This window comes from Pimephales promelas, chromosome 15 (assembly GCF_988280905.1).
Source record: "Pimephales promelas chromosome 15, fPimPro1.hap1.1, whole genome shotgun sequence".
NCBI lineage: Eukaryota > Metazoa > Chordata > Actinopteri > Cypriniformes > Leuciscidae > Pimephales > Pimephales promelas.
In genome coordinates, this window is record NC_142783.1 from 34,609,713 (window position 1) to 34,636,252 (window position 26,540).

Below are 26,540 nucleotides of genomic sequence, written 5' to 3' on the forward strand. Positions count from 1 at the left end.
AATCTTCTCAAAACTCTGGATTATGATAGAGGGCCACGAGACTTTGACCTGAGTGCAAAAATGGAGGCTCTAGACCCTTCCAGAGCTGAGATATCAAAATTCAAAATTTCGACCCGAAAAAAAAACGACAGTGTTACCCCTTTCGTTTTTTTTCATTTTCGGGCGAAAAATTAAGTTTCTCCAATCTTCTCAAAACTCTGGATTATGATGGAGGGCCGTGAGACTTTGACCTGAGTGCAAAAATGGAGGCTCTAGACCCTTCCAGAGCTGAGATATCAAAATTCAAAATTTCGACCCGAAAAAAAAACGACAGTGTTACCCCTTTCGTTTTTTTTCATTTTCGGGCGAAAAATTAAGTTTCTCCAATCTTCTCAAAACTCTGGATTATGATAGAGGGCCACGAGACTTTGACCTGAGTGCAAAAATGGAGGCTCTAGACCCTTCCAGAGCTGAGATATCAACATTCAAAATTTCGACCCGAAAAAAAAAACGACAGTGTTACCCCTTTCGTTTTTTTTCATTTTCGGGCGAAAAATTAAGTTTCTCCAATCTTCTCAAAACTCTGGATTATGATAGAGGGCCACGAGACTTTGACCTGAGTGCAAAAATGGAGGCTCTAGACCCTTCCAGAGCTGAGATATCAAAATTCAAAATTTCGACCCGAAAAAAAAAACGACAGTGTTACCCCTTTCGTTTTTTTTCATTTTCGGGCGAAAAATTAAGTTTCTCCAATCTTCTCAAAACTCTGGATTATGATAGAGGGCCACGAGACTTTGACCTGAGTGCAAAAATGGAGGCTCTAGACCCTTCCAGAGCTGAGATATCAAAATTCAAAATTTCGACCCGAAAAAAAAAACGACAGTGTTACCCCTTTCGTTTTTTTTCATTTTCGGGCGAAAAATTAAGTTTCTCCAATCTTCTCAAAACTCTGGATTATGATAGAGGGCCGTGAAACTTTGACCTGAGTGCAAAAATGGAGGCTCTAGACCCTTCCAGAGCTGAAATATCAAAAATCAAAATTTCGACCCGAAAAAAAAAACGACAGTGTTACCCCTTTCGTTTTTTTTCATTTTCGGGCGAAAAATTAAGTTTCTCCAATCTTCTCAAAACTCTGGATTATGATAGAGGGCCGTGAGACTTTGACCTGAGTGCAAAAATGGAGGCTCTAGACCCTTCCAGAGCTGAGATATCAACATTCAAAATTTCGACCCGAAAAAAAAAACGACAGTGTTACCCCTTTCGTTTTTTTTCATTTTCGGGCGAAAAAATAAGTTTCTCCAATCTTCTCAAAACTCTGGATTATGATAGAGGGCCACGAGACTTTGACCTGAGTGCAAAAATGGAGGCTCTAGACCCTTCCAGAGCTGAGATATCAAAATTCAAAATTTCGACCCAAAAAAAAAACGACAGTGTTACCCCTTTCGTTTTTTTCCGTTTTTGGGCGAAAAATTAAGTTTCTCCAATCTTCTCAAAACTCTGGATTATGATAGAGGGCCACGAGACTTTGACCTGAGTGCAAAAATGGAGGCTCTAGACCCTTCCAGAGCTGAGATATGGAAACTCAAAATTTCGACCCGAAAAAAAAAACGACAGTGTTACCCCTTACGTTTTTTTTCATTTTCGGGCGAAAAATTAAGTTTCTCCAATCTTCTCAAAACTCTGGATTATGATAGAGGGCCGTGAGACTTTGACCTGAGTGCAAAAATTGAGGCTCTAGACCCTTCCAGAGCTGAGATATCAAAATTCAAAATTTCGACCCGAAAAAAAAACGACAGTGTTACCCCTTTCGTTTTTTTTCATTTTCGGGCGAAAAATTAAGTTTCTCCAATCTTCTCAAAAATCTGGATTATGATAGAGGGCCGCGAGACTTTGACCTGAGTGCAAAAATGGAGGCTCTAGACCCTTCCAGAGCTGAGATATCAAAATTCAAAATTTCGACCCAAAAAAAAAACGACAGTGTTACCCCTTTCGTTTTTTTCCGTTTTTGGGCGAAAAATTAAGTTTCTCCAATCTTCTCAAAACTCTGGATTATGATAGAGGGCCACGAGACTTTGACCTGAGTGCAAAAATGGAGGCTCTAGACCCTTCCAGAGCTGAGATATCAAAATTCAAAATTTCGACCCGAAAAAAAAACGACAGTGTTACCCCTTTCGTTTTTTTTCATTTTCGGGCGAAAAATTAAGTTTCTCCAATCTTCTCAAAACTCTGGATTATGATAGAGGGCCACGAGACTTTGACCTGAGTGCAAAAATGGAGGCTCTAGACCCTTCCAGAGCTGTGATATCAAAAATCAAAATTTCGACCCGAAAAAAAAACGACAGTGTTACCCCTTTCGTTTTTTTTAATTTTCGGGCGAAAAATTAAGTTTCTCCAATCTTCTCAAAACTCTGGATTATGATAGAGGGCCGTGAGACTTTGACCTGAGTGCAAAAATGGAGGCTCTAGACCCTTCCAGAGCTGAGATATCAAAATTCAAAATTTCGACCCGAAAAAAAACCGACAGTGTTACCCCTTTCGTTTTTTTTCATATTCGGGCGAAAAATTAAGTTTCTCCAATCTTCTCAAAACTCTGGATTCTGATAGAGGGCCGCGAGACTTTGACCTGAGTGCAAAAATGGAGGCTCTAGACCCTTCCAGAGCTGAGATATCAAAATTCAAAATTTCGACCCGAAAAAAAAAACGACAGTGTTACCCCTTTCGTTTTTTTTCATTTTTGGGCGAAAAAATAAGTTTCTCCAATCTTCTCAAAACTCTGGATTCTGATAGAGGGCCACGAGACTTTGACCTGAGTGCAAAAATGGAGGCTCTAGACCCTTCCAGAGCTGAGATATCAAAATTCAAAATTTCGACCCAAAAAAAAAACGACAGTGTTACCCCTTTCGTTTTTTTCCGTTTTTGGGCGAAAAATTAAGTTTCTCCAATCTTCTCAAAACTCTGGATTATGATAGAGGGCCACGAGACTTTGACCTGAGTGCAAAAATGGAGGCTCTAGACCCTTCCAGAGCTGAGATATGGAAACTCAAAATTTCGACCCGAAAAAAAAACGACAGTGTTACCCCTTACGTTTTTTTTCATTTTCGGGCGAAAAATTAAGTTTCTCCAATCTTCTCAAAACTCTGGATTATGATAGAGGGCCACGAGACTTTGACCTGAGTGCAAAAATGGAGGCTCTAGACCCTTCCAGAGCTGAGATATCAAAATTCAAAATTTCGACCCGAAAAAAAAACGACAGTGTTACCCCTTTCGTTTTTTTTCATTTTCGGGCGAAAAATTAAGTTTCTCCAATCTTCTCAAAACTCTGGATTATGATGGAGGGCCGTGAGACTTTGACCTGAGTGCAAAAATGGAGGCTCTAGACCCTTCCAGAGCTGAGATATCAAAATTCAAAATTTCGACCCGAAAAAAAAACGACAGTGTTACCCCTTTCGTTTTTTTTCATTTTCGGGCGAAAAATTAAGTTTCTCCAATCTTCTCAAAACTCTGGATTATGATAGAGGGCCACGAGACTTTGACCTGAGTGCAAAAATGGAGGCTATAGACCCTTCCAGAGCTGAGATATCAACATTCAAAATTTCGACCCGAAAAAAAAAACGACAGTGTTACCCCTTTCGTTTTTTTTCATTTTCGGGCGAAAAATTAAGTTTCTCCAATCTTCTCAAAACTCTGGATTATGATAGAGGGCCACGAGACTTTGACCTGAGTGCAAAAATGGAGGCTCTAGACCCTTCCAGAGCTGAGATATCAAAATTCAAAATTTCGACCCGAAAAAAAAAACGACAGTGTTACCCCTTTCGTTTTTTTTCATTTTCGGGCGAAAAATTAAGTTTCTCCAATCTTCTCAAAACTCTGGATTATGATAGAGGGCCACGAGACTTTGACCTGAGTGCAAAAATGGAGGCTCTAGACCCTTCCAGAGCTGAGATATCAAAATTCAAAATTTCGACCCGAAAAAAAAAACGACAGTGTTACCCCTTTCGTTTTTTTTCATTTTCGGGCGAAAAATTAAGTTTCTCCAATCTTCTCAAAACTCTGGATTATGATAGAGGGCCGTGAAACTTTGACCTGAGTGCAAAAATGGAGGCTCTAGACCCTTCCAGAGCTGAAATATCAAAAATCAAAATTTCGACCCGAAAAAAAAAACGACAGTGTTACCCCTTTCGTTTTTTTTCATTTTCGGGCGAAAAATTAAGTTTCTCCAATCTTCTCAAAACTCTGGATTATGATAGAGGGCCGTGAGACTTTGACCTGAGTGCAAAAATGGAGGCTCTAGACCCTTCCAGAGCTGAGATATCAACATTCAAAATTTCGACCCGAAAAAAAAAACGACAGTGTTACCCCTTTCGTTTTTTTTCATTTTTGGGCGAAAAAATAAGTTTCTCCAATCTTCTCAAAACTCTGGATTATGATAGAGGGCCACGAGACTTTGACCTGAGTGCAAAAATGGAGGCTCTAGACCCTTCCAGAGCTGAGATATCAAAATTCAAAATTTCGACCCAAAAAAAAAACGACAGTGTTACCCCTTTCGTTTTTTTCCGTTTTTGGGCGAAAAATTAAGTTTCTCCAATCTTCTCAAAACTCTGGATTATGATAGAGGGCCACGAGACTTTGACCTGAGTGCAAAAATGGAGGCTCTAGACCCTTCCAGAGCTGAGATATGGAAACTCAAAATTTCGACCCGAAAAAAAAAACGACAGTGTTACCCCTTACGTTTTTTTTCATTTTCGGGCGAAAAATTAAGTTTCTCCAATCTTCTCAAAACTCTGGATTATGATAGAGGGCCACGAGACTTTGACCTGAGTGCAAAAATGGAGGCTCTAGACCCTTCCAGAGCTGAGATATCAACATTCAAAATTTCGACCCGAAAAAAAAACGACAGTGTTACCCCTTTCGTTTTTTTTCATATTCGGGCGAAAAATTAAGTTTCTCCAATCTTCTCAAAACTCTGGATTCTGATAGAGGGCCGCGAGACTTTGACCTGAGTGCAAAAATGGAGGCTCTAGACCCTTCCAGAGCTGAGATATCAAAATTCAAAATTTCGACCCGAAAAAAAAAACGACAGTGTTACCCCTTTCGTTTTTTTTCATTTTTGGGCGAAAAAATAAGTTTCTCCAATCTTCTCAAAACTCTGGATTCTGATAGAGGGCCACGAGACTTTGACCTGAGTGCAAAAATGGAGGCTCTAGACCCTTCCAGAGCTGAGATATCAAAATTCAAAATTTCGACCCAAAAAAAAAACGACAGTGTTACCCCTTTCGTTTTTTTCCGTTTTTGGGCGAAAAATTAAGTTTCTCCAATCTTCTCAAAACTCTGGATTATGATAGAGGGCCACGAGACTTTGACCTGAGTGCAAAAATGGAGGCTCTAGACCCTTCCAGAGCTGAGATATGGAAACTCAAAATTTCGACCCGAAAAAAAAAACGACAGTGTTACCCCTTACGTTTTTTTTCATTTTCGGGCGAAAAATTAAGTTTCTCCAATCTTCTCAAAACTCTGGATTATGATAGAGGGCCACGAGACTTTGACCTGAGTGCAAAAATGGAGGCTCTAGACCCTTCCAGAGCTGAGATATCAAAATTCAAAATTTCGACCCGAAAAAAAAAACGACAGTGTTACCCCTTTCGTTTTTTTTCATTTTTGGGCGAAAAAATAAGTTTCTCCAATCTTCTCAAAACTCTGGATTCTGATAGAGGGCCACGAGACTTTGACCTGAGTGCAAAAATGGAGGCTCTAGACCCTTCCAGAGCTGAGATATCAAAATTCAAAATTTCGACCCAAAAAAAAAACGACAGTGTTACCCCTTTCGTTTTTTTCCGTTTTTGGGCGAAAAATTAAGTTTCTCCAATCTTCTCAAAACTCTGGATTATGATAGAGGGCCACGAGACTTTGACCTGAGTGCAAAAATGGAGGCTCTAGACCCTTCCAGAGCTGAGATATCAAAATTCAAAATTTCGACCCGAAAAAAAAACGACAGTGTTACCCCTTTCGTTTTTTTTAATTTTCGGGCGAAAAATTAAGTTTCTCCAATCTTCTCAAAACTCTGGATTATGATAGAGGGCCACGAGACTTTGACCTGAGTGCAAAAATGGAGGCTCTAGACCCTTCCAGAGCTGTGATATCAAAAATCAAAATTTCGACCCGAAAAAAAAACGACAGTGTTACCCCTTTCGTTTTTTTTAATTTTCGGGCGAAAAATTAAGTTTCTCCAATCTTCTCAAAACTCTGGATTATGATAGAGGGCCGTGAGACTTTGACCTGAGTGCAAAAATGGAGGCTCTAGACCCTTCCAGAGCTGAGATATCAAAATTCAAAATTTCGACACGAAAAAAAAACGACAGTGTTACCCCTTTCGTTTTTTTTCATTTTCGGGCGAAAAATTAAGTTTCTCCAATCTTCTCAAAAATCTGGATTATGATAGAGGGCCGCGAGACTTTGACCTGAGTGCAAAAATGGAGGCTCTAGACCCTTCCACAGCTGAGATATCAAAATTCAAAATTTCGACCCAAAAAAAAACGACAGTGTTACCCCTTTCGTTTTTTTTTCATTTTTGGGCGAAAAAATAAGTTTCTCCAATCTTCTCAAAACTCTGGATTATGATAGAGGGCTACGAGACTTTGACCTGAGTGCAAAAATGGAGGCTCTAGACCCTTCCAGAGCTGAGATATCAAAATTCAAAATTTCGACCCGAAAAAAAAACGACAGTGTTACCCCTTTCGTTTTTTTTCATTTTCGGGCGAAAAATTAAGTTTCTCCAATCTTCTCAAAAATCTGGATTATGATAGAGGGCCGCGAGACTTTGACCTGAGTGCAAAAATGGAGGCTCTAGACCCTTCCACAGCTGAGATATCAAAATTCAAAATTTCGACCCGAAAAAAAAACGACAGTGTTACCCCTTTCGTTTTTTTTTTCATTTTCGGGCGAAAAATTAAGTTTCTCCAATCTTCTCAAAACTCTGGATTATGATAGAGGGCCGTGAGACTTTGACCTGAGTGCAAAAATGGAGGCTCTAGACCCTTCCAGAGCTGAGATATCAAAAATCAAAATTTCGACCCGAAAAAAAAACCGACAGTGTTACCCCTTTCGTTTTTTTTCATTTTCGGGCGAAAAATTAAGTTTCTCCAATCTTCTCAAAACTCTGGATTATGATAGAGGGCCACGAGACTTTGACCTGAGTGCAAAAATGGAGGCTCTAGACCCTTCCAGAGCTGAGATATCAACATTCCAAATTTCGACTCGAAAAAAAAACGACAGTGTTACCCCTTTCGTTTTTTTCGTTTTTGGGCGAAAAATTAAGTTTCTCCAATCTTCTCAAAACTCTGGATTCTGATAGAGGGCCACGAGACTTTGACCTGAGTGCAAAAATGGAGGCTCTAGACCCTTCCAGAGCTGAGATATCAACATTCCAAATTTCGACCCCCCAAAAAAACGACAGTGTTACCCCTTTCGTTTTTTTTCGTTTTTGGGCGAAAAATTAAGTTTCTCCAATCTTTTCAAAACTCTGGATTCTGATAGAGGGCCACGAGACTTTGACATGAGTGCAAAAATGGAGGCTCTAGACCCTTCCAGAGCTGAGATATCAACATTCAAAATTTCGACCCGAAAAAAAAAAACGACAGCGTTACCCCTTTCGTTTTTTTGCATTTTCAGGCGAAAAATTAAGTTTCTCCAATCTTCTCAAAACTCTGGATTCTGATAGAGGGCCACGAGACTTTGACCTGAGTGCAAAAATGGAGGCTCTAGACCCTTCCAGAGCTGAGATATCAACATTCCAAATTTCGACCCCCAAAAAAAACGACAGTGTTACCCCTTTCGTTTTTTTTCGTTTTTGGGCGAAAAATTAAGTTTCTCCAATCTTCTCAAAACTCTGGATTCTGATAGAGGGCCACGAGACTTTGACCTGAGTGCAAAAATGGAAGCTCTAGACCCTTCCAGAGCTGAGATATCAACATTCCAAATTTCGACCCCCCAAAAAAACGACAGTGTTACCCCTTTCGTTTTTTTTCGTTTTTGGGCGAAAAATTAAGTTTCTCCAATCTTTTCAAAACTCTGGATTCTGATAGAGGGCCACGAGACTTTGACATGAGTGCAAAAATGGAGGCTCTAGACCCTTCCAGAGCTGAGATATCAACATTCAAAATTTCGACCCGAAAAAAAAAAACGACAGTGTTACCCCTTTCGTTTTTTTTAATTTTCGGGCGAAAAATTAAGTTTCTCCAATCTTCTCAAAACTCTGGATTCTGATAGAGGGCCACGAGACTTTGACCTGAGTGCAAAAATGGAGGCTCTAGACCCTTCCAGAGCTGAGATATCAACATTCCAAATTTCGACCCGAAAAAAAAACGACAGTGTTACCCCTTTCGTTTTTTTTGTTTTTGGGCGAAAAATTAAGTTTCTCCAATCTTCTCAAAACTCTGGATTCTGATAGAGGGCCACGAGACTTTGACCTGAGTGCAAAAATGGAGGCTCTAGACCCTTCCAGAGCTGAGATATCAACATTCCAAATTTCGACTCGAAAAAAAAATGACAGTGTTACCCCTTTCGTTTTTTTCGTTTTTGGGCGAAAAATTAAGTTTCTCCAATCTTCTCAAAACTCTGGATTCTGATAGAGGGCCACGAGACTTTGACCTGAGTGCAAAAATGGAGGCTCTAGACCCTTCCAGAGCTGAGATATCAACATTCAAAATTTCGACCCGAAAAAAAAAAAACGACAGTGTTACCACTTTGGTTTTTTTTAATTTTCGGGCGAAAAATTAAGTTTCTCCAATCTTCTCAAAACTCTGGATTCTGATAGAGGGCTGTGAGACTTTGACCTGAGTGCAAAATGGAGGCTCTAGACCCTTCCAGAGCTGAGATATCGAAATTCAAAATTTCGACCCGAAAAAAAAAAACGACAGTGTTACCCCTTTCGTTTTTTTTCATTTTCGGGCGAAAAATTAAGTTTCTCCAATCTTCTCAAAACTCTGGATTCTGATAGAGGGCCACGAGACTTTGACCTGAGTGCAAAAATGGAGGCTCTAGACCCATCTAGAATTGAGATATGGACATCCCACGTAGCATTTATGCCATTATAAATAACTCATTATCTCAGCTCTGGAAGGGTCTAGAGCCTTCATTTTTGCACTCAGGTCTAAGTTTTGTGGCCCTCTATCAGAATCCAAAGTTTCAAGAAGATCAGAGAAACTCAAAATTTCAACCCGAAGACCCAACCCTTTTTTGGTGTGAAAAAAGTTTCTGCAATCTTTTTGAAACTCTGGATTCTGATAGAGGGCCATGAGACTTTGACCTGAGTGCCAAAATGGAGGCTCTAGACCCTTCCAGAGCTGAGATATGGACATCCCACGTAGCATTTATGCTATTAAAAAAAATAGTGGGTTCGCGGACAGTGGAATTTTGGGACAGCGCTTGGTGCTACGGACGCCGGGGGGTCCTCCTGAGTGCGGTAAAATAGTTTTTTTTACGACAAGAACTGTAATTAAAATGTCTATCAAAAACACTACCCAAATCCCCATTCAATAGACTGCCGGTGGGATCGCGTCCAATTGCAGCTTATTGAATGAATGGCAGAAAAATAAAAAAAAAATAGAGTGGGTTATTGAACAAATAGTGGGTTTGTAGAACATGGGCTGTGATTCTAGATGATGAGAAATGTTTATATAATGACATTTATTTTATGTAGTTTGTGTTTTGTTGTAATGTTTAGTATTAGAAACAACAAAGGTTACTTTACCCAACAGTGATTTATTACCTCTCTCCCTTCCAGTGTTTTTTAAGTTGCCTGCCAGCATTTTTGATCATTTTAACTCAATTTTAATATTTTTTTTTGTGTGAATAGCTGAACACACAATACATCAAAAGTATATACAGTGGGATTATGTAAGAAAGTCAGTCTTCTGTTCTTCTGCTCAGACTCTGTTCCAGTTCATCACCGGGATCATGAAGGATGGTTATCTGGAAGAAGAGAAAACCAAACGCAACCTCATGTTGACGTCCACCAGAGAGAGACCAGACAAGAGGAACAACATGATCTGATGTTCGTCAGAAACCTTACGTGACATGGCTTAGTTGTGAACATACTGTATTTATTTCAATTCTTCATTTGTCTTTTTGTACAGTACATAATGTTCACGTCTCTGATTCTGGAGTCTTTGGGATTTCCTCACGATGACGGAAACAATGATTAGAGATGTCAAACTCAATAAAAGAAATAATGTATTAGCAAATCCAAGGTGTTTCGTTTATCTCAAAAAAGAAAGAGTGGCAATTACGTTCAATAAATGGGCTTTCAATTCAATGAAATAAACACTGGAGAACTAAAATTATTCAACATGAGGAGAAAGTTCCCGGTTCACTCACTCATCATATAAAACACTTGTTTAAATCAAAATATGGCTTGAAATATGAACGAATATATTCTAGAGCACATGATCTGCATCCCTAACGAACTGAAAACGGTCATTAAATCACGTAAAGACGAATCAGATGTGGTTTCCTCGGTTTGGAGCAGCAGATGTCAAACGTTGGCAGGTTCTTCCCCATGATGCCACTGCTGAAGTCACTTCCTGTTGAAGTTACTGGCGTGAGCCGGGGCTGATGGGAAGGCGGAGTGGCACTGGCCAGTGTTGAATCACACCTGTCTTTCACTCCGAGACGGCCCGTCACTATGTGGCTTTAGTTTTCTTACTCTTACTCTTTTTGTCTTTCTTTTTCAGGCCGTCCATGTGAGCGCGCAACAAGTTCGAATACGCCTGGAAAACAAGCAAACAGTCAGCATTACTGTCAGAAACACATCCAAACACTTATGCACACACACAGCTTCACATTTCTCACAGTTTATTCACTATACTTCAGAAAATGGTGATAAAATCTGAGCAGAACTCAGTGGATATTTGACTCTCACACATGAATTATGTTGAATATCTGTTCAATTGAACTACACAATTAGATAATACCAGTTTAGCTCAACTAGTGACCAAGCAATGCTTCATGTTGTTCAGTGTGTGTGTAAAAAGAGCATTAGCAATTACAGAAAGCAGAACATCATTAGCTCAAAGTGGACGAATCATGTTTTGGCCCCAAATGTTTTATTAATGTTACTGGTAGTTGCTGTATGAAGAAGTATGTTGTATAATATGTCAGTTTACTTTATATTGCTCTCCTCACTTAAATATATTATGAACTATAGTGACCAGAACACACTAGTAAAAAAATATATAAAAAATGATATCTGGTGTCTGACGTGAGGGAAAATATTAGTGATTATTTTTTTTAAATGGAAGTCAATATCGAGCTCATTTAACATATAGATGTGGCAAGCACCAAAACATGATCTAAATAAAGCTTTGTGAATATAATATACCCACCATCTGAAACTTTATAACTTCTTTAGTGCTGACCTGAAAGACAAGGTTAAAGAATCAACATCTTCATGAGTGAGAACGATAACGGAATAAATAAAAACATTTTGCTGTATTATACACTGAAATATTTATGAGTCTGATTCAACCAATCACACGATGAGAATAAAGACTAGAAATAAATAAACAATTGTTGAAATGAATACATGTAGCAATATTGAAATATGGAACAAAAAAAAACAAATGAACAAATAAATAAATCACAAAATAATGAATAAATGGGTAAAATTATTTAATTGTTCATTTTTTTTAATCACAAAATAATAAATAAATGGGTAAAATTAAGTAACAAAAATGAACAAATAAATAATTTTATTTATTTTGATCAATTTAGTCCTGAATTTATTTTTATTACTTAATTTTACCCATTTATTATGTTGTGATTAAGTTACAAAAATGAACAAATAAAAAATAAATGTGTAATAAATAGATAAATGGGTAATATTATTTATCACAAAACAATAAATGGGTAAAATTAAGTAATAAATCATTTTACCCATGTATTTGTCATTTATTTTTTATCACAAAACAATAAATAAATGGGTAATATTATTTATCACAAAACAATAAATAGGTAAAATTAAGTAATAAATTATTTTACCCATTTATTTGTCATTTATTTTTTATCACAAAACAATAAATAAATGGGAAGACTCATCTATTCATTCACTTTTGTTACTTAATTTTACCCATTTATTTATTTACTTATAAAAATGAACAATTTATTTATTATTTTGTGATTATTTGTTCATTTTAGTCACAAAATAATAAATAAATGGGTAAAATTAAGTAACAAAAAAAAATGAATTCAGGACTAAATTGATTTAAATTGTTTTTTACAGGCAAAACATTAAGAACAAGTTCTTATTTACAATGGCGGCCTGACAAGTGGAGTAACCACTGAGTGTTCAGGGAATAAGCGTGTTAAAAATAACCTTGGGAATTTCTGCATTTGAGATCACACACACTCTCTCTCTCACACACACACACACTCCTCTCACCACTGTGCTGATTTTCTTCTTGCCCTCTGAAGCTCTGATGAGACATTTGTTGTCGGCCGGTTCAAACGTCTCCGGATGGCCTTTCTTGGGGACCGGCTTCGTTCTGCCATCGTCTGCAGACACACAACAACATCACTTCACACATAGAAATATTCTTTTATCTTTTCTTCTAAGCATTTAAAACACTGTTTTTTTTATTTTAGGGTTTATTATAATTGTCAATTTTAATTTAAAACAAACTAAAAAAAACTCCACTAGAGTATAAAGAACAGTAGTGTGTGACGTACACTTCTTCAGTGTGATGACGACACTGCCACTGGTCCTGCACTTCTGGAACAGACGTGTAAGTTCAGTGAGGAACTGCAGAGAAACACACACACACCATCATAAACACCTCAATACTGTTCAGACTGAAAAATACTCATATCTGACATGCTCCACAAAAAGAGTGAACGAGTGCTGCTCTTCAAAACATCATTAGTGCATGTAGTTCATTAAACACTGTAATGTGTGTCACAAACACTTCTAACATGTTAATAAACACTTGTTTTGTTTTGTCAAAATAAAATATCCTCATAACCCGACTGAACATGCCAAGAGAAATAATGAGCTACTTTAACTCAACCAATGGCATTATAAGAAGTAATAATCATAAAAATAAAAAACAAGTGTTGAAATAAATGTGGCAATTATAGAAATACACAAAATGAATCAATGCATGAATGAATATAAAATATCAAATAAAAAATTACAGAAAATAAATAAATGGGATAATATAAAATTAATACAATTATAACAATAATAGTAATACCAAAATATGAAGTCATATGCCTTTATTTTTCTATTATGACATTTTGTTTTACTTATTTAGACACACACACACACACACACACACACACACACACACACACACACACACACACACATCTCTCCGACCTTCTGTGAACACACTGTAATGCATGTCACGTATGTTCAGCTCCTCTATAGCTGTAGTTCAAGTTTACAAGAGGCTGATTAATTTTAATATGTCGTTTATCAGGTAATCATTCACATTTATACTTTATTATGATAACAAAACGAACGAATTACTTTGATTTTTCCTATTAAAACGAAGCAGAAGTGTCTATGAAGGGTCCACAAGGCATTAAGTTGACTTATTTTAACATTGTTTACAATAATTAAACGCAGGAATAGTTTACAACGAGCCTGAAATAAGCGAAATGAATGAGTTTGTCGACATTACAGCAGCAGAATCCAGTGTGAAGAGTTTGTGCTTTAACGTTAGCTTGCTAACACGCTTCAACTCGACGCTGTCCGATTAAACACGAAAACTCTGAATCTCATGTACATTACGAGCGTATTATCAACTGATAAACACAAAATAAGAGATATAAAGTGGTCTTACCGCGTCGTTTTCTAATAACACCATTTCTTCAGTGATGAATGAACTGCTAACATTTGATGATTAGAACACGTCGCTCAGCTGCACTGAAGCTCCGCCCCTTCACGCGCTTCTTCTTCCTGCGCGTTGAGGCACAATCGCATGACGTCACTACCGCCCTCTAGCGGCGCCAGATCCACATCGCTACAGAATGATTTACTACGGGTACGCTTTTAATGTAGTAATAAACTCTTGTGTTGATGCTAAATGAGATATTTTGAGTTAATTAACTGGAAAAATGTTTGTATTGTGTAACGTTGGACACATCTTCATGCACTCAACGGGCCCTTTGCGAACGGACTGTGACGACGCGATTTAACGGTTATTACCATCGTTTGTATTTGTTGTATACACACATTACAATAACATTGGCCATAAATGCATGTGTGTATGTATACTCACATTTGCATACACACACACACACACACACACACACACACACACACACAGTAGGGTACGGGCTACTTAATTTTAATAAAAGTTTATTTCATATAGTGCCTTAATACAGCTTCTTAAAGTGCTTTACATAGTAAATATACATAAAGAATAAAAGGGAAAAAAAATCAACAATGAATAACAGTCACCCTAAAAAATTATAATTTTCAAATTTGATTTAAAAATTCCAAGTGACTGCATATATATTAGTAAATAAAGTACTTATTTGAGAAAGTTTTTTAAGAAAATGTTATTTTTTTGTGTATACAATTACAATGAAATACACAAACATTAACAATGGTAAAAAAAAAAATACAAATAAGAATATATATCTATATTTGAAACACTGAAAATGAAAAACACTATTAAAACATCACATTCCAGCTAGGTAAATTTATCAAACATGTTACATTTTATTGAATTTAAAAAATATTTTTTCAAATGAAATGGCCAAAAGGATTCCCTTATTTATAGACATGCAAATAACACATATATAACGATACAAATATCAGTTTGTTTGAAACATGTGAGATGTACGTGACATTTATATTTCAAGTTCAATGCAGCGGTGAAGCGTGTGTATCTATGGTGTGTGTGTGGAGAACACACAGTCGTGGTTCGGCGTGAGCTCGGCGAGCGGGACGGCAAACTGCGAGTCCCAGTCTCGGGCAAACACGCCGTTCAACTGCTGATGGAACGAGTCTCCCTGCAAAGCATCCTGGGAAACCACCAAGCCCACTCCGGCAGTGGTGTTGAAGTAGTCAGCTGACCAGTTAGACGTGCCTGAACCCACACACACACACACAGTGTTAGTTGTTCATATGAACTTTATACTTATAAAGTTTTACTTTATACGGTTTATACTTATAAAAACTATATATACAGGGATCGGCATTATGCAAGTGAATCAGTCATTGATTCGAGTAAACATGTTGCTTTTCCGGAAAAAAACTATATTTTTTGTGGTGTACAAAAAGCAATATTCAGTTCAGAGTTGTTGTTTTTTTACCTTTATAAAGGGCTTTTTATTCCCTAATCCTATTAAATAAATGCTTTATCTTTTGATTTTTAATTCTTAAATTTGATCAATAAATTAAATTCGAATTAAAGGAAGAATTAAGACACTATAGGGTTTTTAGCAATCAAATTAAATAATTTACACTGAACAATTACAAATGCATTAAATAATGTTTATATTTAATTAAATTATGTTGTAAAGATTATTTTAAATATTTTTAAATATACAAATAAGAAATGTTGGGGGGAAAAATTTATACTTTTAAACAAAGTAAACAGCAGGTAGCCATCTTAATATTTAATATTTAAAGTGACTTTAATATTAACTTCTTATTTATATAATGAAAAAAAGTAACTATTTTTACCACAGTGTGTTAACTGAGTGTCAGTATTATCCACTATCAATCGCCACTTACAATAGATGTAATAAACGCGGAGTCATTCTCGCATTAATGACGAGTCCTAATATATAAAAGTGCATTCAAATCGATTAATCGTGATTAATTGCATCTAATATAAACGTTTGTCTCTGTGTGTATATATAAATACATATATATTTATTTACAGTGAAGTGTCGACATTTACAGTGTAGTGTCGATAAATCGATTAATCACACCTATATGTATATATATATATTAGGGCTGTGCAAAAATTAATTGCGATTAATCGCATCCAAAATAAAAGTCTGTGTTTACATAATATATTTGTGTGTGCTGTATATAATTATTTTGTATATATAAATACACACACATGCATGTATATATTTAAGAAAATGTGTTATTCATATATAAAATATTTATATTTATATAATATAGATTATGTATTTATTTATATATATATATATATATATATATATATATATATACAGAATTTAAGCACAAATAATTCTTAAATATATACATGCATGCATAGGTATTTATATATATAAAATAATTATATACAGCACACACAAATATATTATGTAAACACAGACTTTTATTTTGGATGCGATTAATCGCAATTAATTTTTGCACAGCCCTAATATATATATATATATATATATATATATATATATGAAGAGTTCAGATGCAAAAGCCTCTAAATGCCATTTGAAATTTTCTTCTTTAATGATGATTTTTATCAAACTTGTATATTTAAGTTCAGTAATTTCACTTAAATAACAATTAATAGGTAATTATCATTGCAATTTAAGTGAAATTACTGAACTTAAATATACAAGCTTGATAAAAATGATCATTAAAGAAGAAAATTTCAAATGGCATTTAGAGGCTTTTGCATCTGAACTCTTCATATATATATATATATATATATATATATACACATACACACTATATAGAGAGCGCAGGGAAATGCTCACCTACATACGCCACTCTGTCGGTCACCATGTACTTGTTGTGGTTGACTCTGGAATAGGGGATGTGCGACTGGTTCCCCACGGGAATGATAAACAGCCTCTGTGCAATGAAACCGCATTTAAAAACAGATTCATATAGGCGTCATCCTCACATGGTTTACATGGACTCACCACTGCGATGTTGATGTTGTGGGACGGGGAGCGGAGAGCGTCTAACGAGCGGAGGAACGGCCACACGGACGGGTCAGTGTCTCGACCGCAGCTGACCAGCAGACTCACGGACACGTTCCTCTCGAAGGCCGAGCGCTTCAGGGCATCCTCAATGACCGGCCAGTATCTGCGCCAACACACACACACACACACAAAAATGGAGAATCACCGTTTCTTGTTTAAAATAGAGATCACGATTGTGAACAGACAACTACACAAAACAACAAATAATTTATATACATCAATATTTTTCAAATGAACGATTCAATGGCTCACTCATAAATACTTCACTCATTTTATTCCTGGACAATTTAGCGTTTTGAACGAATCTCTTGAATGAATGATTCAATGACTTATTTACAAAAACGTCACTTGTTTTGAAACTGGACGAATCAAAGTTAAGTGAATCTCTTGAATGAATGAGTCCTTATGAGTGAGTCATTAAATCATTCATTCAAGAGATTAACTGAAATTTGATTCGTCCATTTACAAAACAAGTGACATTTTTGTGAGTGAATCATTCATTCAAGAGATTCACTTTAAACTTTGACACATTCAGTTACAAAATAAATGAAGTCTTTATGAGTATCAGAGTGAATCTCCTGAATGAATCAATGACTCACTCACAAAAACTTCACTTGTTTTATTACTAATTTATATATTTTATTTATTTTAATTTACTCACCCCCGTGTCATCCAAGATGTCCATGTCTTTCTTTCTTCAGTCGAAAAGAAATTAAGGTTTTTGATGAAAACATTCCAGGATTTTCTCCATATAATGGACTTCAATGGGGTCCAAACGGTTCAAGGTCCAAAAGAGAGTTTCAGTGCAGCTTTGGTGAGCGAAACCATCGGTCATTTCAAAAATAAATAAAAATATTTTAAGTTTTATAAGCACAAATACTCGTCTTTCTCTGTTCTGTTGTCTCTCCAGTTCGAACTGATTCATCAAAATGTACAAATCTTAGATTTGTTCATTTTGATAAACGAGTTCGAAAAGGAGAGTCACGAACGCGCATCACAGAACAGAGCAAGGCGAGCATTTGTGCTTCTAAAACTTAAACTTTGTTATTTATTTATTATATGAGCGATCGTTTCGCTTGATAAGACCCTTATTCATCGTCTGGAATCGTTTAAAGCCCTTTGAACAGTTTGCACTGAAACTGTCTTTTGGACCTTGAACCGTTTGGACCCCATTGAAGTCCATTATATGGAGAAAATCCTGGAATGTTTTCATCAAAAACCTTAATTTCTTTTCGACTGAAGAAAGAAAGACATGGACATCTTGGACGACATGGGGGCGAGTAAATTATCAGCAAGAGTTTTTTCAAAAGTGAACTACTCCTTTAACTCAATCGGTGTTGTGTAAACGCTGTGGAAACACAGCTGACTTGCGTTGAAACTCACCCATGTTGATGGAAGTACTTGGAGGCGGGATAAAACTCCATGACGGCCACGTGTATGAAGACCCGCGCGTCTCTGATGGCTGATAGAATGGCATCGAGGTCTCGGGTTCGAGAGGCCGGACAGAACGCCGGCGGAGAGGCCTGAGGAAGAGGAGAGATGAAGGCTCTTCGACTCACCAAAGCTGCATTTATTTGATCAAAAATGCAGTAAAATTGTGAAATATTATCATGATGTAAATCATCTGTTTTCAATGTGAATATATAGTAAAGTGTAATTTATTCCTGTGATCAAATCAATCATTACTCCAGTCTTCAGTGTCACATGATCCTTCAGAAATCACTCTAATATGATGATCAAGACACATTTATGATTATCAATATGAATAATTGTTGTGCTGAATCATATTTTTCTAGAAACTGAGATGCATTTTTTTCCCCTCAGGATTCTCTCTTGTAACATTATTAATGTCTTTACTTTTGAACAATTCAATAATTTAATCCTTGCTGAATTAAAAATTATTATTATTATTATTATTATTTTTAAGTAGTAGTGCATATATCACCAGTTAATTTGCCAACATTTCACCATTTTGATTGAGACTATTGGCTTTCATTTAGATAACTATTTCCATTTTTAATTGTTTGTAGTAAACCCAAGTAAATATTGTGTGAAATAAACATCTCATTTTGCTATAAATATCCACATCATATAATCGATTAGTCTGTTGATATCATCATCACTCATTAAAAACCCAGGAACAGGATGACATGACTTTATTAAACAACAGCAACATCACTATAATAAAACGTGCAGATACTCAATAAATTGTTACATTTATTAACACTAACTTAATAGGCAAGAACCATAATAGTATTTAATAACATTTTTATTTTAGTTGCACTTTTATTTTGTTTTTATTTCTATTTACCTCTCATTTCTTTTTGCTTCGATTTTAATCACTTTAATACTTCAATGCGACATTTATAATTTTAATATATTTAAGTTTTTTATGTAATATATATATATATATATATATTTATTTTCAGCTTTATTTCCCTGTTCTGAAAATGATTTTCAATAGTTTTAGTTAACAATAACGCCTTACTGCCAGGCAACATTAGCATAGAATGTGTGTCAAACACGCCTCATCCAATCAGAACTAGTATTATAATAGACCTCATGTAGCTCCGCCCCTTAACGTGCTTTCCACAACATAAAGGAAAGATCTTACATATTTATAAATGAACTGCTGGTTTTAAAGTCTTCCTGATCGTACTGACGATTGTTATGACATCCGCTTCAAACATTACAGCGCTCAGGATAAGTTTCATTAACTCTACAATACGTAAATCTGCTTGTCAACAAGCTTCTGAATGTGTGTGTGTTTGTGAGCGAGTGTAGTCACCGTGATGTAAACTCGACTGGCAACACCGCTGAGGTTAAGAGGCAGCGGATGCTCCTGGTTGATGGAGGTTTGGTAGGAGGACGGCCACGGGTCCGGGAGAGAAGTGTTGGACCGACCCATGACCCAGTACGACTGGAAGATCTTCTGCAGGTCGGCGGCCAAACCACTGCAGTTGTAGATCACCACACCCAGCTCTTTCACCTGGAGGAGAGGTTATGTGTGCTGCCAAAACTGGAACTGATTGCGTGTTAAATCCACGAACGCAAATGCCGGGTCTCACCTGCGTTAAAGACCTCCAGTCCATGTTGGCGCTGCCGATGTAAACGTGTTTCCCGTCCACAATCCAGAATTTAGTATGAAGGACTCCTTTAGTCAAGCGGCCGAAGTTCACTCGTCGTACCTGTACTCCTACGTGAAGAAAAACACACAGTCACGACTAACTTCTGTTCTGAAATGAATCTTCATTTCCTTTAATCAAGAGTAGAAAAATAAAAGTGCGACTAATTATTTAAAGTCCGCCTGTAGTCAATCATTTTAGCCCTTAAAACTCATCTTTGATCACCAAAGTTACATATTTAAACATTTTTTCCTTGAAAAGAATGGCTTTGTGCCTTAAAATATCTTGAATGTAACTCGACACCCTCGCCTCATTTAGTATGCGCGGTTCTATGAATATGCGAATGAGCCCCGCCTCCACTCATTGACTGGTTGATCCACTGGTTGACGATCACAAGTTGATCTGATTGGTTCCAAGGTGGTTTGTGACGTCAGAAACCGTGTTTTTGAGACTGTCTTTGGTTCACTGCAGTTTTAAGGAGGAAATACTCAGCAATGCTGTCCACTTATCAACTTACACACGGCGTGTCCTAAAGCGCATTAAAAACACTACATACACACATAAACAACAAACGCACTGAACTCTCCGTCTGCTCATCGCCTTTATTTATTTATTTTGTATTTATTTTATTATATATTCTATTTTATTATATATTCTATTATATATTTTATTATATATATAATATTATATATTATATATATTATAATATTATCATATTCAAAAGCAAAATGTTATCTGTTTGACCACAAATGTAATTGACCACAAATGTAATTGACCACAAATGTAATTGAATATTTTACATGGCATTTTACTCCCTTTTTTTGAATGAGTGTATCTTAAAAACTAATTGATGTACACAGTTCAAATCAATTCTGTATAGTTTTAAACTGTTTTATGCACGTTTTTCACATTGACAAGTTTGAGGTTGACATTTATCATTTTTTGGTTTTTTTTTAAATAGTTTTTCTTTTTGTTTATTGCACTTTTGAGATATTTATCTAGTTACTATTATTTTTTTTAAAAAAAACATAGCCTTTAAATTGAGAGAGTAAGGATTATTTTGATGTATGGCATTTGAAAATGCTCAAAAGAATGACAGCACAGCATGTAAAAATAGAAAGATATACTCCGGTGGAATTGTTCTATGGCAGGTCATAAAGGGTTAAAAGCTGGATTTTCACCACAGGGGGACTTTAAAATAAATAATAAGACACAGTTCCTGACCGCTTTCTCTCAGGACTCGCAGGTCTGTTGAATTGAGAGCCACAGTCGGGATGCTGGTCACCACTCGCACAGACACGTTTCTCGACGGTAACGCTCTGAACTCCTCTAATATCTCTCTGCCCTGAGACACAAACGTGACGTCGACAATCAAAAAAGTTCAATATGAAGGTGATGTGATGCCATAAAGACACATGCGCAGGGTAAGATTTGTGAAAGTGTACATACGACTGTAAGCGTAAATTGTGCAAGGGAAGGTTTGTAAAGGTGTAAATCACCAAATTCAAGTGCAAGAAAAAAATATTTGTTATTTGTTAGTGTAATGCATGTACTGTGAAACTGTACACAATACAGTGATGTGAATAAGTTTTGACCCCCATGCTAAAGTTGCCTAAAAAGAGGAATAAAAAAATCATCTTTTGGATGTTGATCTTAATGCCTTAATTAGAAAAATGAGGAAAACTCCAACCTTTTTAAGGACACCAATTTTCTTTATGAATGAATAATGTATCATAAATAAATAAATATTTTTCCTTAAAATACAGAGTGCATAAGTCAGGACACCCCTATGTTAAATTCCCATAGAGTCAGGCAGATTTTTATTTTTAAAAGTTTTTTCATGGATCCAGGATAATATGCATCCTGATAAAGTTCCCTTGGCCTTTGGGATTAAAATATCCTAGAATAACCATGCCTAGAGATTGGCATGGTTTTACTTCAGTTAGCCTAATAGCTGGTTTGATTTGCATTGAAAGATGATCTTATGGAAAGTACCCCATGCCAATCTCTAGGTGTGGTGGAAGGTGTGTGATGATGTGGGGATATTTTAAATCCAAAGGTCAAGGGAACTTTATCAGGATGCATATTATCCTGGATCCATGAAATAACTGGCTTTTAAAAATAAAAATCTGCCTGACTATGGGAATTTAACATAGGGGTGCCCTGACTTATGCACTCTGTATTTTAAGGAAAAACATTTATTTATTTATGATACATTATTCATTCACAAAGAAAATTGGTGTCCTTAAAGGTTGGAGTTTTCCTCATTTTTCTAATTAAGGCATTAAGATCAATATCCAAAAGATGATTTTTTATTCCTCTTTTTAGGCAACTTTAGTATGGGTGTCACTGTAAATATGATCTGTATTCTTCTGACTTACTGTACACTTTTGGCATGGTTTTGGCACTGGTTATATATTTGCTCAAATTTATTTTTAATAATTTCTAACCCAAAAAACGTACGGACTGCAGCTTTAATGAGCACATTCACAAAGCTAACCCTGCGCATGCGATTCTTTATGGCATCATATTACCTTCATAATTAAAATCCACCAGTATTTGCACATGCAGACATGGGTTTCTAACAGTGTTGCGTGTGCATGAGTCTCACAGCTCTGTCCGCGCTGGAGTTCACGTTGATGTCGTCAGCCGTCAGAGACCAGTAGAACGACGCCACGTCGATTTGTTCGGTGGCCGAAGACAGAAGATCCTTCCAGGCTTCAAACAGGCTTCCTCCAGCGCTGGCGTTTCTTCCGTAATCCATGCTGACAGGGAAACTCTCAACCAGAACCATCCTGGGAGAAAACAAGGCCACGAGTAATGACTGCTACCAATCAATCTACTTCCAAAACAAGCCAACCGTCTGTTTTCTGCTCCACTATGAAGAATAATTTAATACTTAAGAACAATTAAATTATTCTTCATATATGGAGCAGAAAACACACTGTTGGTTAGTAGATTCGTAGAAGTCATTACTCGTGGAAAATTCAGTCTCAACACAAATTCACCACAACATGATCTAAAAATGACAGCTTTCTTACATTTCTCTCGAAACTATAAAGCAGAAGCTTAACTGAAAAAAAACCCCCTGAAATATAAATATAAATAAATACAAGAAGAATAGTTTAATAATTCTTTCTAAGTATGTAATTTCTGTGTCTTGATCTCAATTATGTGTGTGTATGTGTGTGTGTGGATATTTAGTAAAAACATAATAATAAATAGAGTGTGTTTATATATGTATGTGTAAATATTATGTACACATACATACACACACTCAATTTATTATTATTTTTTATTATTAAGGTTATTTCTACTAAATCGAAAACTAAAATCTTTAAAAAAATAATATATATATATATATATATATATATATATATACACACATATTTTATTACTTGAAATAATCATTGAAAATTATAAAGACATTTAAAAAATTACAAAACACAAAAATTACTAAACTTTAACAAATTTAAATGAAAATAATTTTTTTAATCTAATTCAAACTATAATATCATATCAATGATACTAAAATAATACTGTCTCAAAGCCTATTGAAGCATTGAATTTATGTAACTTAAATTAAACTTCAAAGTAAATAAATACTGGCTCAAAAATGATCAATTCTATATCAATCTAAAATATTTCAGTCTGTTATAAATATTTCAGCTGAATAACCCAAGTAATGTTATGAATTTAGAATAAATGTGTAAGTATTCAAAATAAAATAATCAAAAAATATGACATTTTAGCACATATATCTAGTTATTGTTAATATCTAATTATAACTTAGATATAATTAATATCTAATTATAACTGATTTTCGCCAGGATTTCTTTTTTTTTTTTGTCAAAGAATAGGTTGCTGATAATACAATAGTTGTTGTACTGGTTGGAGTGGATTTAACTTGGGGAATTCTTACAAGTTCAATGAAGTTGAACTAAAGGTCAGCTGGCATGTAATCAACGAAATCAATAGAGAAGACTTCTCAAAGGTGACAGGAAGTGAAACAATGAAAACAGGAAGTTCGCTCACCTGCTGTGCTCATTGGGGACGGTGTAGTTACAGCATGCCGGTGTGTCATCTTCACTCTTTAGTTTCTCTATTACCACGATGGCCAATAAAACCCCTAAGACGATTAAACATCCAGTGGCCAACAGGACAGAAACAGGGCACTTTGAGTCCTGCAAACAGAAAAACATCACGTCCATATTAGATATAAATCCTCAAACCTGTGGATGGGATGACATGCTCTTTAAAGGGTCTATATGTAGAATTCAGAAACCCTTGTTAACGATATAGTTAACGAACATCCCGACGCCGTTTACGCTGCTGAAGTCAGTCTCTTAACTTTCTGCCTTGCATCTCCTTGTGCCCCACTGAAAATAAGTCATACACATTTGGCACAAAATAACATGAGTAAATATCGCTTTTAATTTGCAATTTGACACTATATTTATTAGATTATGTTAGACTTCAATTTACTTATATACTTCTTTTTGTGTATTTAGCGTAAATACCTTTTTATTATTTTATTATTAAGCGTAAATACCTTCTCTTTATGGGTCTTATAGCTAGGGTTAGCATGCATGTATATTATTTATACAATTCATATGTTGTATAAATAATAAAGCAATGATAACTGAATGTGATTGTGTGTAAAAAAATATTACCACACAGGCTAATTTATAATCAGGAGTGAGATTTTTTTTAAACAACTAGAAAATGTGTTTATTGTACAACATATCGTTTCAACGTTAGGAAAGCTCGATTTTCCATTAGTTTTCAATGGCGTGTCTGACGTAAAACTGTGTTGAGCCTTTCATTCGACATTCTTACACACTGTAGAAAGAATATATTTGCCTTGGTTGTGTGTATAATTTTGTATTCAATAATAATAATGATAATTATAAATAATAAAAAAAAACATAACGTTTAAACTTTAAGAAAAGAAAAGAAAGATATTTGTTCATTGTTTCGATGTCAAGAGAAACGTCGTTTCTGAGTTTATTCAGTGTAAGTTTGCTAAACTGGGTTCCTCTCTCATTAACTAAAAAATAAACAAAAATGACAAAGCAGCAATTCATAAAACATAGCGATGTGGATATGAATCAGATCTGCGATTCGCCGATAATGTTCTCGGGAGCGCGCGTAACCGTAACATCATTTTGATTTTCCCGGCAAAAGCGTCCCGAGTCCTTCACATAAAAAAAATCTACACGGGCGTCGGGGAACTTTCGTATTTAAGTTACAAGCTGTTCACAAATTGGGAATAAAAAGGTGACTAATACATGACAATTATTACAAAAAGCCCATTTAAAGCGTCACTTACCTTGTTGTTTGACACATAATTGTCATGTAAGCTCTGATAAGAGGTCCGTTTTTGAACACCTCGTAAGCGTGAAGATCTAAAAGTAGGACATGTAAAAGCTGATTGACAACGACCAACTGTTCAGAGAAAGAGTTGGTACAAGGCAAGCATCATCCAATCTACAGCTGAAACGAGTTTATATTCTGTTATAAATCAACGATAAACAGTTATACGTGATAAAGTGCCGTGAACTTACTCAGACATGTCGAGCAGGTGTTGATTGTATTCTTGTGTGAAGCACAAAGGGAAATACTCAGTCATAGTTCCTCATTCGCTTTTCATTTCTGTTTTTATGCCACTTTAACATTCATGTGATGATCAAAAGAGCTTTTAAAACATCTATAAATCACATCTTAAATATAATTAACTGACAAACAAGTTTTCTGACAGGTAAAAATACACATGCACTAGAACATATGATCAAAATACATGAATTAATAATAGCTTCAGCTGTGCTTAAACACACTGACATATCAAAATCATTACTTTGATAGAAGGAAATCAGATTCATTTATACAAGACAACAGCTCAAAGCACATTTATGCATCAAAATCGGTTTTAAAATATGAATGTATTTTAAAAAAAATCCATAAGGAGAATCACAATTAAAGGTTGATTATGGTCATCTTCTGTGAGTTAAATGCACAGATTTTAAGGCAGCAAAACCACACTGAACAATATTTGGTATTGGATTAAATTTTAAACAATTTTCACTCACACACAATTACACAGAAACGGCAGGTGACAGAAATAAACATGAAATAAAGAAAGACTGAGGCAGTATTTTCTTGTGAAAATCTTTGTTTTCAACTTCGATATCGAACACTCATGTTAATATATAATATTATACTGTATGCATGCTGAATAATATTTCATACCTCGTTCAGTGCACGTGAGTTTGTCCGAACACACACGTCATACAGGCATTAAAGACCACGAAAGAGTGTCAGAAACTCCCGACTGCTCAGAGTTTTACTTTCATTTCGGGAGAAACACGACCGGAGCTTCAGTTGCATGTTCATGTTCTCATGTTCAAGCGTTTATAAGGAGGTGCAGGAGCTCTTAACTCCGGTTAAAACAACTATTCAGATTCATTGATGTAGATCAACATCATGAGCTCATTCTGATATCAGAAAAACGAGACCTCCGTG

General features: G+C 35.8%; 3 protein-coding genes across 5 annotated transcripts in view; 1 reads left to right on the forward strand and 2 right to left on the reverse strand.

The window, feature by feature from the left end:
- The window catches only part of xgb (x globin), a 71,796-nt gene extending 61,442 nt beyond the window's left edge, over positions 1 to 10,354 (forward strand). Inside the window, exon 5 of the mRNA XM_039663108.2 lies at positions 9,904 to 10,354. Within this exon, the coding sequence (XP_039519042.2) occupies positions 9,904 to 10,026 (123 nt within the window). The 3' untranslated portion in view covers positions 10,027 to 10,354. The remainder of the gene's footprint in view (positions 1 to 9,903) is intronic.
- srp14 (signal recognition particle 14) lies at positions 10,056 to 13,975 on the reverse strand. Its single transcript, XM_039663109.2, has 5 exons — positions 13,818 to 13,975; positions 12,700 to 12,772; positions 12,413 to 12,525; positions 11,358 to 11,390; positions 10,056 to 10,742 (listed from the first exon to the last, which is right to left on the reverse strand). The coding sequence occupies exons 1-5, from the start codon at positions 13,839 to 13,841 to the stop codon at positions 10,656 to 10,658; spliced, it is 330 nt and encodes a 109-aa protein (XP_039519043.1). The 5' UTR covers positions 13,842 to 13,975; the 3' UTR covers positions 10,056 to 10,655.
- A 343-nt stretch (positions 13,976 to 14,318) lies between these two features.
- Positions 14,319 to 26,401, reverse strand: pld4 (phospholipase D family member 4). Of its 3 annotated transcripts, none has more exons than XM_039662973.2 (12): positions 26,268 to 26,401; positions 25,586 to 25,616; positions 25,351 to 25,426; positions 24,054 to 24,202; positions 22,630 to 22,813; positions 21,243 to 21,363; positions 19,962 to 20,089; positions 19,682 to 19,882; positions 18,277 to 18,416; positions 16,831 to 16,996; positions 16,663 to 16,759; positions 14,319 to 15,071 (listed from the first exon to the last, which is right to left on the reverse strand). In XM_039662973.2, the coding sequence occupies exons 2-12, from the start codon at positions 25,591 to 25,593 to the stop codon at positions 14,872 to 14,874; spliced, it is 1,470 nt and encodes a 489-aa protein (XP_039518907.2). In that variant the 5' UTR covers positions 25,594 to 25,616; positions 26,268 to 26,401; the 3' UTR covers positions 14,319 to 14,871. The 3 variants fall into 3 exon arrangements, with proteins under 3 accessions (XP_039518907.2, XP_088976733.1, XP_039518906.2); XM_089120607.1 differs by having other exon boundaries at positions 25,586 to 25,687; positions 26,268 to 26,400; XM_039662972.2 differs by having other exon boundaries at positions 25,586 to 25,728; positions 26,268 to 26,400.
- Positions 26,402 to 26,540: the final 139 nt, after the last annotated feature.